The sequence below is a fragment of the Patiria miniata genome, unplaced genomic scaffold (genome assembly GCF_015706575.1).
Source record: "Patiria miniata isolate m_02_andy unplaced genomic scaffold, ASM1570657v1 HiC_scaffold_1, whole genome shotgun sequence".
Classification (NCBI taxonomy): domain Eukaryota; kingdom Metazoa; phylum Echinodermata; class Asteroidea; order Valvatida; family Asterinidae; genus Patiria; species Patiria miniata.
In genome coordinates this window covers 11,548,047-11,561,296 of record NW_024037047.1, presented here as the reverse complement: position 1 = coordinate 11,561,296, position 13,250 = coordinate 11,548,047, and the positions used below count along the sequence as shown (strand labels likewise).

Here is a 13,250-nt window from a genome sequence, read left to right as displayed (position 1 = left end):
GCGATCTATGGCAATTTCTGATCATTTAAACGTATTGTTGAGCAAAACATCAAAATTTAAACATCATTTTTAACGTTTGCGTAATTGAGTCAGCTATTCTGAGCTATAGAATCATGAAGGCAATATTTTTAAGAGAGGGACGAAAAAGTGTGGGGGACAAACGTTTAAAAAGTGGGGGACTTGTAAAAAGTAAAATCGTGATGTGCATGCGCAATAAGAACACCGAAATGGCCAAGGAGGTGTCACTGCATTTTAATAGGCGTTAATGGAAAGCACGTTTTATTACGTTGTCGCCCAATGATTGGCTACATTGAACCACGACTAGATCGTGTGCATTTCCCCTTATCATGGTTATAAAAGACCACGCGCTTGCACAGTTTGGTATTTCTCGTGATAGCTGCACTGTTTTATCTTGTCCTATTGAGGCGGTTGGTCGTCATTTCAAACAAACTTTAAGGTAAGAGTGGCTAAGTAAGGCCGGTTAATTTTGCCGCAATAAATAGCGTTTGTATCGATGAGTCCTGGTAACACTGTTCATTTGTTTGGTTATGTTCTTTAGCACATACGCCTTGTGTTTATAACATAGGTGTTACAACCGACAGCGGCTGGGTAACGGGTGTAGACGGTGGCTATACGGCACCGTCCGTGCACCCGGGCCGTACCGCGAATTTTTGTTGTCCCAAACGACATCCACATGGGGTGTACGCTTTGGGTTTTTTAACTTTACTTCTCTTAAAAACATGAGACAAATATTACCTATTTTTGCCTTTAAAATATCACACCATCTTGGGAAAAACTGATTTACCTGCTGTAAAGTGCATCATAATTCTGTGCCGGTGGAGATTTTATAAAGAAAAACAACCGTTAAAATAACGCCATAAGCTAGAGATTCGCGTTCGTTTGGATACAAACAGAGGGTGATCAAGTGGGCAACTATTTCATGGGATTGTGTCCAATTATTTTTTATATCAGAACAGAAAAAGGATCATTCTGTTAATGACAAAACTAATTGAAAATAGTAAAATATATCAATGCGGGTTTGGAGTTTAATACATTTCAGTATACATTTTACTTACACGTACACCTCATTTCCGATTTAATGCCATCTTCTACTATTGGGCGAATCCACGCCGGAATCGAATAGAATCGACCCCGACCTCAGAATCGGAATCGCGATTCCCCTCTTTGAGGAATCGATTCTCTGATGTAGCCGATTCCAGTTCCCCAAGCGTCGATTCCAGTTTTCGCGCGACGATTTTGAAGACCGGCCAACTCAAACGCGCCTTCAAAGAACATCCGATTCTTTAACAAAACGGCCCCTTTACAGTTTTAAAAGTATGCAGTGCGTCAAAGACAAACTGAGAGTACATCTCTCTGATGAAGCTATCCTCTTACAAAAAGCTTTAACAACTCATCGGCATATTAAATATCACAAAGTGAGCTATTTTATTTGTGTGATACAAAGGCAGCCGGCGCCGCGCCGGAACGGCATATTAAGTCGACGTGGCCGCGCCTGCCTGCTGCTACAAATTTTCTCACGAAATGATTTTCTTTCTTTGACGTAAAACTTTTCATTTGTCTCAGCAAATCAGGTTTCCTATCATCACAGCATTTTTTTACTGCCACTGGAAACGGTATGCAGCTCCCGAAAATTTGAAAAGATTGTTGTAAAATCCAGGAAGAAAAAAGTTTGTTTAGGATTATTTTGTCCTTCCCCGTCAATAACCAATACAGTCCTGCACTTACGTTGTTTGAAACAACCGGCAAGTGGCTATGAATCGCCAGCTATTTTCGAAAAACAAATCCCTGCATTAAATATGACAAATATGAACTGCAAAGTTCCACATGCATACGGGGTGAAAAATCATTCCCATTAAAGCATTTCATACCTAAAAACCGCTGTGAATAAAACACCAGCCGAGCGTAAGCGAGGGGAAAATCTGGGGCGCCCATGTACTGTATAATGTGGAGCCATCGCGTGTTTTGACAACCAAGCTGTATTTCTCATCTCGGGAATTCCCTTTGTAGATGAGCACGTGCTGAGGGCCTGTGTAAGCTGTCATTTGATTGGCAAGTTGGTCTCGTTTTCCCGGCTTTCACGACCCAACCACGTGATGTTTTATGTGCATATCGTTCCGCGAGGGCGTGGTTCGATTTTATAAATCTTGCTTGTGCAATCGCAATTCACATGCTATGAGACATAATCTTGTAAAATAGTCGGACTGATGGATCGGCAAAAGATCGGGGGAAATAAATTAAAATATTCAAAATATTCCTGTTAATTTCGTAGGTAGATGTATGTATGGATTCATTGGCAATGTCCCAACTTCTGAAGCTACATTCAAAAGTCCAAGAGCGGCAAAGTCAAGTCGAATCAACATCAAAAGTTTCCAGGGTCCGTACGCGATTGAGAACTGCGTAGTAGAAAATTGTGTTTTTATGAATGGCATGAAGTTGCTGGTACTTGGTGATCGATCGTGAATGTAGTGCTGAATCGTTCACCAGCGATCCATGCCGCGATAACGTGACCATCAAAAATGAAATCGCGCGGAGAAATTCTATGTATTCCGATATGATCATCGCGCTAAGAGTAAACAACAATATTATGTTAATATGTTTGGCGACCATTTCGATGGAAAATGCCAGTTTTTCAGGGTGATTTCCAGAATATTTTCAACTGTTTTGTTTAATAGTGCCGAACTTAATTGAGCTCTGATTTTGATCTTGCGTGGTTTCCGCAGGGGAAACAAAACTTGTTGTCGACAGTCGAACATTTATTTTATTGTGTTTCCTGCCCAAAACGTGACTTTCGTTTTATAATTAAATGACTATAAGAAAGCCATTACACCCACAGTGACCTCATTATTTGCGTTTTTATTGTAATGTGTTTGTTTGTTTTGTTGGGTTTTCTGATTTTTTATATTTTTTTGTGGAATTTTTTTTTGATAATATTTTACAAATATTATGGCATCGATTCCGAATGGAATCGCGATTCCCAAACGGAATCGGAATCGATCAAAAACTGCTGGATTCGCCCACGTTATAATTTCAGAGAGGACGCATATTCATCATAAAATTAAAAGAATGAAGTTTAATCGTACGTAGATAACACCATGTGCGGCGGAAGGGGGGGGGTCAGGGGCAGATATTCCGAGGCCAACACAAAGGCCCCTCTGGCGGTCATGAAACAAAACTGCCCCTCAAACGCACACGAGAACGGATTATGATCGCGCTTAAAATTGTCTCCTCTTTTGTAATGCAAAAGTGCCCCCCAGAAACACACAAACCCTCGCGTATTAGCAAGATTGTGAACCTTCTCGAGATAAAAAAAAAACTATCCCTATAGTACAAACAGCCCTCTCGCAATAATAAAATTTTGCCCTTCTCGAGATGGAAAATGGTCCCTTTGCATAGACCTTATTAGTCCAATTCAAGGGCGGACCCAGAGGGGTTACTGCCGGGGGTGTGCCGGAGACGTTAGGTCCAAGGGTTTTCTCAAGTGAAAAATTAAGAAATGACCGAAAGAAAAACTGATTACTTTCAAATTCTCCATTCAACATGCATGAATTCTGATAATTCAAAATCAAATTGAGGGTTGGGGTAGAAGAGGAGGTTCAAAGACTCCCGCAAATCCAGCCTCAAATCACTGAACATCAATGTAGGGAACTGGGAAGCCCTTGCCCTCGACTGTCTAACCCGGCGCAGCATGCTTACCAAGGGAGCGCTTGCAGCTGGAACCAACCGCAGTGCAGCAGCAGAGCAGAAGCGGGCCATGTGGAAGGCTAGACCGTCAACCCTAACCAACACACTACCAGCCCACGTGTCCCACATGATTATGTGGGAGGACTTTCCGGGATCGGATTGGCTGATTAGCCACCTCCAGACCCATCGTTGTCTTCCCTAAACCACGAAGCCATGGCCATTTACGACTACTTAGAACGAGTATCATACATCATTACATGACAGCATTTCAAACTGTCCACCTACACATTTCAGCATGGCTGTAAATTCTAATTGGTTCGTAATGGTAATTCCATGGCTATGTCCTAGCAGAGTTTTTAAGAGCTCAGTGAATAAATCTGAAAATGTATTTTTCTAATCTTCTACATCCATTATCTAACTTTCAAGGAGACAAGCTGGACGTTTTGGGTCATTTCTCTATATCGTTAAATTAGATATCATATTTGGCTCTGTTACGGGACATGACACTGCCTTTCCTAACGCTGGAATTACGCTTATGGAACTTTATGTCATGGTCACTGATCACTCAGAGCAATGGCAATCGCTCAGTGAGCCTGTTCAACATAAGCTTTGGAGTGCTCGCGGAACGGTCCAAGCGGTTGTGCGAGAAGTTTCGCGACAATTCGAGCTTTCTCGTGATTTCGACCACGCTGTTCATGTTTGCAATGTGTATTATATTCCTTGTTTTGATAATCTGCTTCTAGATTTGTTGCAAACCTCTCTCTCCCGAGCGTCATGGAAGCGCCATTGCTTCTTGCTGTCATCTTGGGCTGTCTCTTGACAATTGGTAAGTAAATGTTTCAACGAAGAAATTTGGCAGCGAACGTAACATTACAAATACAGTTTGTAATACCAGCTTTCCCCTTCTTCCGACCACATGGTAAAGTTTTATGTTTTGTTGTGATTAGTAAGAGCCATTCAATCAACTAGAAAAATGAAATGAGGAAAGTTGCCTGTGAGAGTTAGTCAGTGAGACGTGCACGAGGATAAACAAATGCAGAACTAAGTGTCTTTACTTACAGGTCCATCTTTGCACTCCTATGTTAATATCTTGTTCTACGGGTTTTTTTTTTCCTTTGCAGTTAGCAACCCTGCTGAAGCTTATACCTATCGTAAGTAAGAAACTTATCAAGTATAATTATGTTTGGTTAGTGAGGCATGGTTATGTTTGGCTTTTTTTTTTCTTCATCTTACTTTACAGCCCTATGTTGTGAAGGCCGATATCTAACGGTAACATAATACTCTATTTTGAATGAAACAACATGCACACAGACATGTTGATGTTCGCCAGCGAAATCTTTGAAAATTAATTTCTCCCGTTTGGAAGACCGTATTGTCATGCAACTTTCAGGGTTCGTTTCCTAGATCCAACTCTAAAATACAACTCGTTTTGATATGTTTAATATTTTTCGTTGAAATATAAAATTAGGCTTGGGCACATCCACTTTTCAAAGCTTCATGGTGTTTGCAATATCTATCAATCTTTTCATGTCTCGTGAATATTAATAAGATTCCTATCCATTAAGGTATGCAGTAAAAAATTGCAGTATCGTCTCCTACACGATTTATTAATTAATAAACATGACCCTTTTTGCCGGCTTCCATTGGTCGATACCGACACCGACAAAAAGTCACAGAGAATCACGCTAATGAATATGCTAATATATGCACTTCGTCGTTGTTTCCTCAAAATCGGCCAACCTGAAAACCATACACGTAACATCGGTTGGCCAAAAAAATCAGCATCGAAATGTCCTTGGAGATTGTCAAGGTGTAGTCAAGGTGTAACAACAGATTCAGTTTGCAACAACATATTAATAATAATCGGCATTTAAGAACGCCCTTTTAGTAAACTAAATCACGGCACTTACAGTATTATTATTACCCCTGATCATTGGGCCAATAAAACATTCCAAATACCATCTCAGATCCCTGGGAAGTATACAGCTCGCTGCCGCCTATTTGGCGCAATCAAGCTAAATCAATTACATAGCCATCTCTGCCCTCACTGGTACCCATTTACTCCTGGGTGGAGAGAAACAATGAGTGACAAAGTGCCTTGCCCAAGGGCACACGCACCATGACCCCGCCAGGACTCGAACCCACAACCTGCAGCTTGACTCGCAGACCGCGAATCAGCCACAGCACTCCACATTAAGTTAAAACTCGGTATTTACTTAGATGATATAAGTGTCCAACTATTCGTTGACTACTCCATTTATCTAGAAATTGAGATAAATTGATAGAATTGGGGACCTTTTCGAACGATTTATTCCACGACTTTTATGTCAGCTTGAACATTGACCATGAATGACGTTTCGGCATCAATAACGGCGATTTTTTTCACTGACATGAAATTAAGAATTTCTTCTTCTGTTATTATTTAACATTGCAATCATACTGAACATATTTTCTGAAAGAAAAAATCACATTCAAAAAGCCATGATTTTTGGGCTGCATGAATTTCACCGCTCTGATGGTAGCAGATTGATTTTGTTTAACAACGGTGACGCTTAGGCCTTTGCAACCACAAGGCTGTTTAGTTTTAGTGGGGTCATTTTAAATGTCGAATTTCATTTACTATCACCATGTATCCCGTTGAGATCCGCTGTATAATTGTTATGTCGCAAATGATATCCTTATCTTGTCTTTAACATTTCAGTGTAACCTAATTTCAACATTTCAGTAATTGAACGCTATGACACTGAATCGGCAGATCATTTCTTAATTCAAGTCAATTTTTATGTTGAGTTTGACCAGCCCCACCAGCGTACGTCTGCTCACTGCAGTTTATCTAATGCCCTCATGCAATGACGTAAACCAGACAACTCTTCAGACCTGAGCGTTTTTAATTGTTTCCCTCGAATAAAAGAGCTAGTTATTGCCTACACGCCTGCCTCAATTTCATATCGCCTAGGATAAGGTGTTGCTAAGCTTTGGCAGAAACTTTTTTCACGTTAACCTCTACAAAAAAAATGGGGAAAAAATACACTTAACCGATTTTAATAACACCTTTTGTTTTGAAATATTTGTTAAAACAAAGAAAACGAAGAGAGTACCCGGAAAGCTTGGTGGCCGGTATATTTTCTTTCACAGCTCTTCAATGTGTGATTGATGTTATTGTATTCTGTGCAGAGCCCTGCAACAATGGCTGGAAACACTTCAAGGGCAATTGTTACCTGTTCCAGTATAATCTTCATCTTTGGGGTGGCGACGCTTCTTTTGATGCACATCAGAAACGTTGCAAAAGCAAAGGCGGCAACTTAGCCAGCATTCACGATTATGACGAGAATAATTACATCGGGCGTAAGTATCAGTGTGCGACTGTGGTTGAATGTCTAATCCATTTAATGACGTCATCTTACAGACTCGGTCAATCAATATCAGCGATAAATTTTCAGAAAAAAGATCAGCAGAAGCGCTGCATATGGAAATGGCCAGTTGAAACGTAACTTTCTTTCTTATTGAAATAGAAGCCTTCTCTTATCAATATTACTCATTGAAAAACAAGACAAACGTTTGGCGCAAGCAATATACATCAGGAGCTCCTGGAGTTGTTTATTCTTTACTGCCAGTTTTCTGGCATTTGTTTTGGTACCATCCCATATAGAAAGCATACGTAATTTTAAAGCAGCGTGCTGGATCGGCTTCGAAGACAAAGATGGCAGCAAGGCCTTCCAGTGGTTGGATGGATCAGTAAGTAATGATGGGGTACTGTGGAGCCCTCAATGTTGAAATCATTTAATACTCTAGTTTAAAAAAATGGTTATATTGGTTTGGTCGGTCAAAAGGGACTAACATTATACATTACACTGGAACGGTACAGTAATCGCACATTAACCTGGACAATTGAATCACTACGGGGATTTAACTCGACGAATTAACGATACGAGACCAGGATCTAAGAATAAGATCCAGTTGCGGACTACTTTTTCAGAAAAGGATTTTGAAATGAAACAAATTCGAGATCAAAGCTTGACAAAAACCTTGAAAAACAAAAACCAAACCTTAAACTAAAATTAAAAACCTTTTTAAAAACCAACAAAAATTTCAAACTATGTAGAACCGAGGTAAAAACCAACAAAAGTTAAAACTTAGAAAACAACAAAAGTTAAAACTTTGTAAAATCGAGGTTTACCTAAAACCAACACAGAGCGTCAAAATAATTGATCTGAAGGGTACAGTCCATCATTTGTAATTTGTGCATTTTGTTCGTTTGAACCAACAAAAGCGCGCAAAATCTAAAGAAGGGTGCTGAACAACTAACCTGATAAAGTTTCAGCTCATAGAATGTTGTGTACTTCAAGAAAAACAATATTCTAGGACCTCGATTTCAAATCAAAAGTTGCCGAGTCATGTTTTGAATAGGGCTCGAATTCAGCGTTCTCATTCAGCCAATCGCAGCTACGTGATGTCGCACACTGAACCGACGAATCTTAGCAACCCAGCGCGCGTATGCGTCATTTCAACGCTTGTGCACGCTTCGCCGAATTATAAACGAACTTCTTATAGAAGTTCCAACGATGCTTCTTAAGACGCATCGTTGGGGGTGCCTTCTTACCTCCAGTTCTTCAAATGACAGCTTGCCAGAAAGAATAATGTCACAGGAGTTTAGTGCCATTACTATCTATAAACGAAGTATGCTTTTCAACAATAATTTCGCCAGTTACTTTTTGGACTGAAACCTAAGAATCAAGAAAAGACAAAAAAGAAAGAGTACAATTTAGAAATATATCAAAAGAAGGTGTTCAAAACGAACATCAAAGAAAGTTACATTGGTTATATAGTACAGTCTAACTCTATGTACATCATGTTACACAAGATCACTAAACCCAACATATGCAATGGCAACACAAGTTTCTTACTGAATATCTAATGAGTACAAATCCATGGCCATATCGGTTCCACATAAATTGCAGTTAGACTTTACCCAGTCTAAGACAGTCAAACTAAGCCTCAGGGTTGTAAACAAGTGGTGAAAGTGGAGATAAACATAATAGAAAATGCAGTGAAGGAAGTGGGACTGAGATAAGTCTAATATAATATAAACATCTTGTGATCTTCTGAGAAGGATGCACTTGGGAGTAGATCTGTGGGAAAGTCAAACTTCCTAATGGTAGACACAATCAAAAATTCATTCAATCTACATGTTCTAGGGGTAAATATTGTCCTCAACAAAAATCAATTCTCTAAGCGGATCATGTCATCTTTAAAAGAGGAACCAAAATTGATTAATTTGATAAATATTGATAAATGTAAACTCATAAATTCATTCTTCCAACCTTAATACAAGTCTAAGAAAACTTAATTCGTATAAAATAGTACTCGGTCCTGACTTCAAATATCAAAAAGGTAAGGAAAAAATCATAATTGTACAAAATCTTAATCACTGACCCCATCATGGTTAAGTCAAATATCAATACAAAAAAATGTAATAAAACCCAGAATATGACTATACAATAATTAAATAGCATTCATAATAAAACTCACCAATGACTGCAGCAGTAACGCACCTATCAACTGTTTCCCCCGCCCCTCACCCCACGCTGCCCTATCCAAGACGTGGGGATTGTCACTTTTGAAGTCACAAAATCCCCACCCCTCGGCCAAAATTCAAGTGACTATGATCCCCGACATACATACGTGGGGCGCACTAGTGATTGCTTTTACAAACTTATAAGCGGAGGCTAAAAATGTGTAGTAAAAGCAGAATGCTATTTGTTCATACATGCAACGCAACGTGCTCACGTTACCCTATACAAAGTTTTCCATATGCTGGAAATGACAAAATGGCAGAAGAATTGCAGAATGTTTTTATAGAATGTTGTAAGACCACCGATAAAGGTTTACTTTCTTGATGTGTTTAAAGAACATATGTTGCAACATAAATTGCAAAGTTTAAAGACTACTGTTTCTTTTTTTTAGCGGGCAGAATACACGAATTGGGGTTATGGCCATGTTACCGTCACTGGTCGCAGGGCCTGCACTACCATGCAGGCTACGGATCTTTACTGGCGTATTGATTATACATGTGATCAACGCGCAGTCTGCAGTGTATGCAAAAAACCATCAACCAGTAAGTCATAATACCTTCTTTCTCAAATCACATAACGTTCACATGACTCTTTTATCACAAACAAATTTAAATACGCCAGTGTAATTTTCACATGCCAGTTTCATTTGGTTAACTATTAACCTTCAATTGATTTTACAAAGCTAACCCCCAGAAAAATTAATCTTTTTTTTTTAACCGCAGAACTGCCATGTGCAGCCAGCCGCTGTCTGAATGGTGGAAACTGCGTGGAACCAAAATGGAATGGTGGAAAGGAGCCATCCGATTTCACTTGCGCGTGCCGAAAAGGTTACAGTGGCAAGAACTGTGAGTTAGGTAATGACAATCATTACACTATTTTTTTTCCTTGTGAACGCATGAGTTTGGTAAGTTTTAGCAAATGTGTCTCAAATACCAGACTTCCACCGACTCGGAAGTAAAAGCCACACGGCGATGACAAGTTTATAAGGTAGGCTGGGTTCAGTATGTGAAATGACACGAAACACTCGGGTAACGAACCACAATGTTGCCCCCTGGCTTTTGCAGTGATAGGCATATTGGAGATATGTCTACTAATAATCACTACTGGCTAATTAGTGAGATGATGAGTTAATTTTGACAAAAAACACCACATGTCCAGGAAGCTTGACTAACCGATTATAAGGGAGCGATGGCCATAAAATGTGTAATCTTGGAACAGTTCAGGAGAGGTTACGGCAGCCATTGTCTCACGTCGAAATGTTTTTGAGGCAGGAAGTTGCAGGTTTTGACGAAGCTGAATATTTTAAAGATATACTGTCATATTGCAACTCAAATTCTGGGTATGTCTTGTTCATAATTACCGCCAAATTCGAAAAGTTGATCAGATTTGAATGCTGCCAAATTTCGCTGCACCTGTTTCATTCATATAATCACATCCGTTCTCAATTGATTTCTCGCAGATAATTGAGAGGACACTTATATTCCTCAAAGCTCTCTTTTTATTGTTTTTCTTCAGATGTTGACGAGTGCAAAACGGCATCGTGTGCCTCCGGCAAATGTGTAGATGGTCGTGGCTCCTACGAATGCGTGTAAATCAATTCTACCCGGCTTGATATTCAGTTCATCCACTAAACATATTGCGGTATCGGTATTTGTTTTTGTGTTTTGTTCGAAGAAAAGGCAGTGTCTCAACTTTAGTGACTTAATTAAGCCACAAAGTAAGGACGCATTTAGAATAAACTCCATCAGTATATCACCCGTACCCTAAATGGTACATATTCTAACATTCAAAACTTGACTATAAAATGGCCTAATTCACTGAGGGTAAATATAGGTTCAAGCATTCTGTGAACTTCGTTGGTATGCTGTCATTAAGAGGAATTACCATAATATTGGTTTGGAACAAATACTACATTTAGAGAATTCTTGCACTACCCAGCCGGCTGGTTGCGAAGCCTTAAGCGTCGACGTTGTGAAACGAAATTAAACCGATTACGTACTTGGACACTATAACAGAGCAATGCAATTTGTGCACCCCCCTCCAAAAAAAAATGTCTTTTGAACGTTGTGGTTCTCAGAAAGCAGCCTATGCTCCGTGTCATTGAAATGTTAAATTAATAACGAGTAGAAATTCTAAACTTCATGTCAGCGAAAAAAAATTACCGTCCTCGATGCTGAAACGTCAATACTAGTTACTGGTAAAGCTGACCTTCAAGTCGTTAAATTAAGGTAAGGTAAATTTCGACGAAATGTTGCGGTTTTTTTTTCAACCATATTTACTCACTTGCATAGTTTTCAGGTTGGCTAATTTGGGCGCAACATAATAAGCATATTCATAAGCGTGCGCGTGGATCTCCGTGTCGTCTTTGTATTCTCTATTGTTTCGGCCAATAGAAGCCGGCAAAAAGGATGATATTTATTAATTAACTTGTAAAGGAGGCTATTCTGCAAAATTTTACTGCACACCATAATGGATAGGAAGTGTATTAATATATTTGTGTGACTTGAAAAGATTGACAGATATTACAAACACCAGTGTTACAACTTATTAAAATGTACGTAGCTAGGCCTATTTTTCCAATTTCAACGAAAAGTACTAGACATATCAAAACGATTTTTAGCACAAAGTTGGATCGTTGATAAGGAAACAAACTCTGAAATTTGCATGACGATAACGGTGTTCCAAAGGGGGAGAAATTGATTTCCAAAGATTTCGCCCACCAGTGTGAACATTTCTGAGTGCATGTTGTTTCATTCAAAATAAAGTATTTTGTAACCATTAGAAATCAGCCTTCGCAACCAGACGGATGAACCTGTGAAATCACAATCAAATGGGTTTTATTACAAGAGAAATTAGGTAAGCTGCATTTTGATTTTGAAATCGAAAAGCATGTTTGCTTGTTTATATTTTCTGGCATTTAACTGTTCAGTGGAACGATGTCTGCTGATTGGAGCTGATTTAAACATTTCTTTGTTTAGTTGGATGAAAAATCGGAGCGAGAAAGAGAAAACAGAAAGGCATTGTGATTGCACCCAAGCATTCTCTGCTATCTTTTAAGTTAAATTTATTTGATGGTTCATGGTTTTGATTTAGATAAATCTGAAACTGATTCGAATACATTTTAGAAGGTTTAATAGTAGTTATATTCTTGGTGTCGTAATATTGTTGAACTTTTCAATTGTATTTATTTACTCACATTGCACGATTTGTTTTCCACACAAAAGGAATCAGAAAATCAATAATAGTCTAATTAAAATACGGAAGTTGAGTGCCCGTGCGCAGTCGTGATATATTTTCCATAAATAGAAAATGTTTCAAAATATACAGGATGGTCCAAAATAAAGGACATCTATTTTTTACAGCAATTTTCACCTTCTTAGTTAACATATTTCTATTGCTTCTCTATAGTAGCAAAGTAGTAGCCCCTATAGCCCATGCGTGGTAAGAAAGCTTAGTAAAAGTCGCACGAATAGTGATATCATGCTGATAAGAATACAAGTCATGCATATGACACGTGTATACATTGAAGCAGTATACCCATAAAGCCCACGTTGGCTTCAACATGAACTGGAGGACAATGGGTATGGGACATTCCATACAAACATATTTTGTCATTCCGTAACGTGTTTATGAACAAGCGTGATAACTATGACTAAATGCAATAAAGTTTCATTCCTATAAAATGCACAATTTCCGGTGTCAGAATTGTGTTCAAAAAAGTGGAACTCTCTTGAAATTTAATTTTTCTTTGGTTCCCTACTCATTCTATTGCGGTCATGAGAAGCGTGCTTAAGATGACGGAGGTGATCCAACTCTGAGGGCAAGGTTCAACGGAATAATGCAGAGGGAACCGTGCACATCATTTACATTTTTAACAGGTCGCGTAGCCACAAAATCGAACGTCCTCACACTTACTATCACCAGCGTGCACCTAATATTCGCTTTCAACATATTTCTTTTGTTTTCAGACCTAAT

At 39.0% G+C, this 13,250-nt stretch overlaps 1 protein-coding gene across 1 annotated transcript; it reads left to right on the top strand.

Annotated features, from left to right (window-relative positions):
* The first annotated feature begins 331 nt into the window (after positions 1-331).
* Positions 332-13,007, top strand: LOC119723378 (versican core protein-like). The gene is made up of 8 exons (XM_038193990.1): positions 332-457; positions 4,446-4,528; positions 4,824-4,853; positions 6,877-7,047; positions 7,352-7,437; positions 9,667-9,817; positions 9,998-10,129; positions 10,791-13,007. Exons 1-8 carry the CDS (start codon positions 348-350, stop codon positions 10,865-10,867), a joined length of 840 nt encoding a protein of 279 aa, XP_038049918.1. The 5' UTR covers positions 332-347; the 3' UTR covers positions 10,868-13,007.
* The last annotated feature ends 243 nt before the right edge of the window (positions 13,008-13,250 follow it).

Excerpts from the sequence above, each read along its gene's own strand:
- LOC119723378 (XM_038193990.1), top strand. The coding sequence starts at position 348 with ATGGTTATAAAAGACCACGCGCTTGCACAGTTTGGTATTTCTCGTGAT. Across the intron at positions 4,854-6,876 it reads TGCTGAAGCTTATACCTATC|AGCCCTGCAACAATGGCTGG; the intron begins GTAAGTAAGAAA and ends TATTCTGTGCAG. Across the intron at positions 7,438-9,666 it reads TCCAGTGGTTGGATGGATCA|CGGGCAGAATACACGAATTG; the intron begins GTAAGTAATGAT and ends TCTTTTTTTTAG.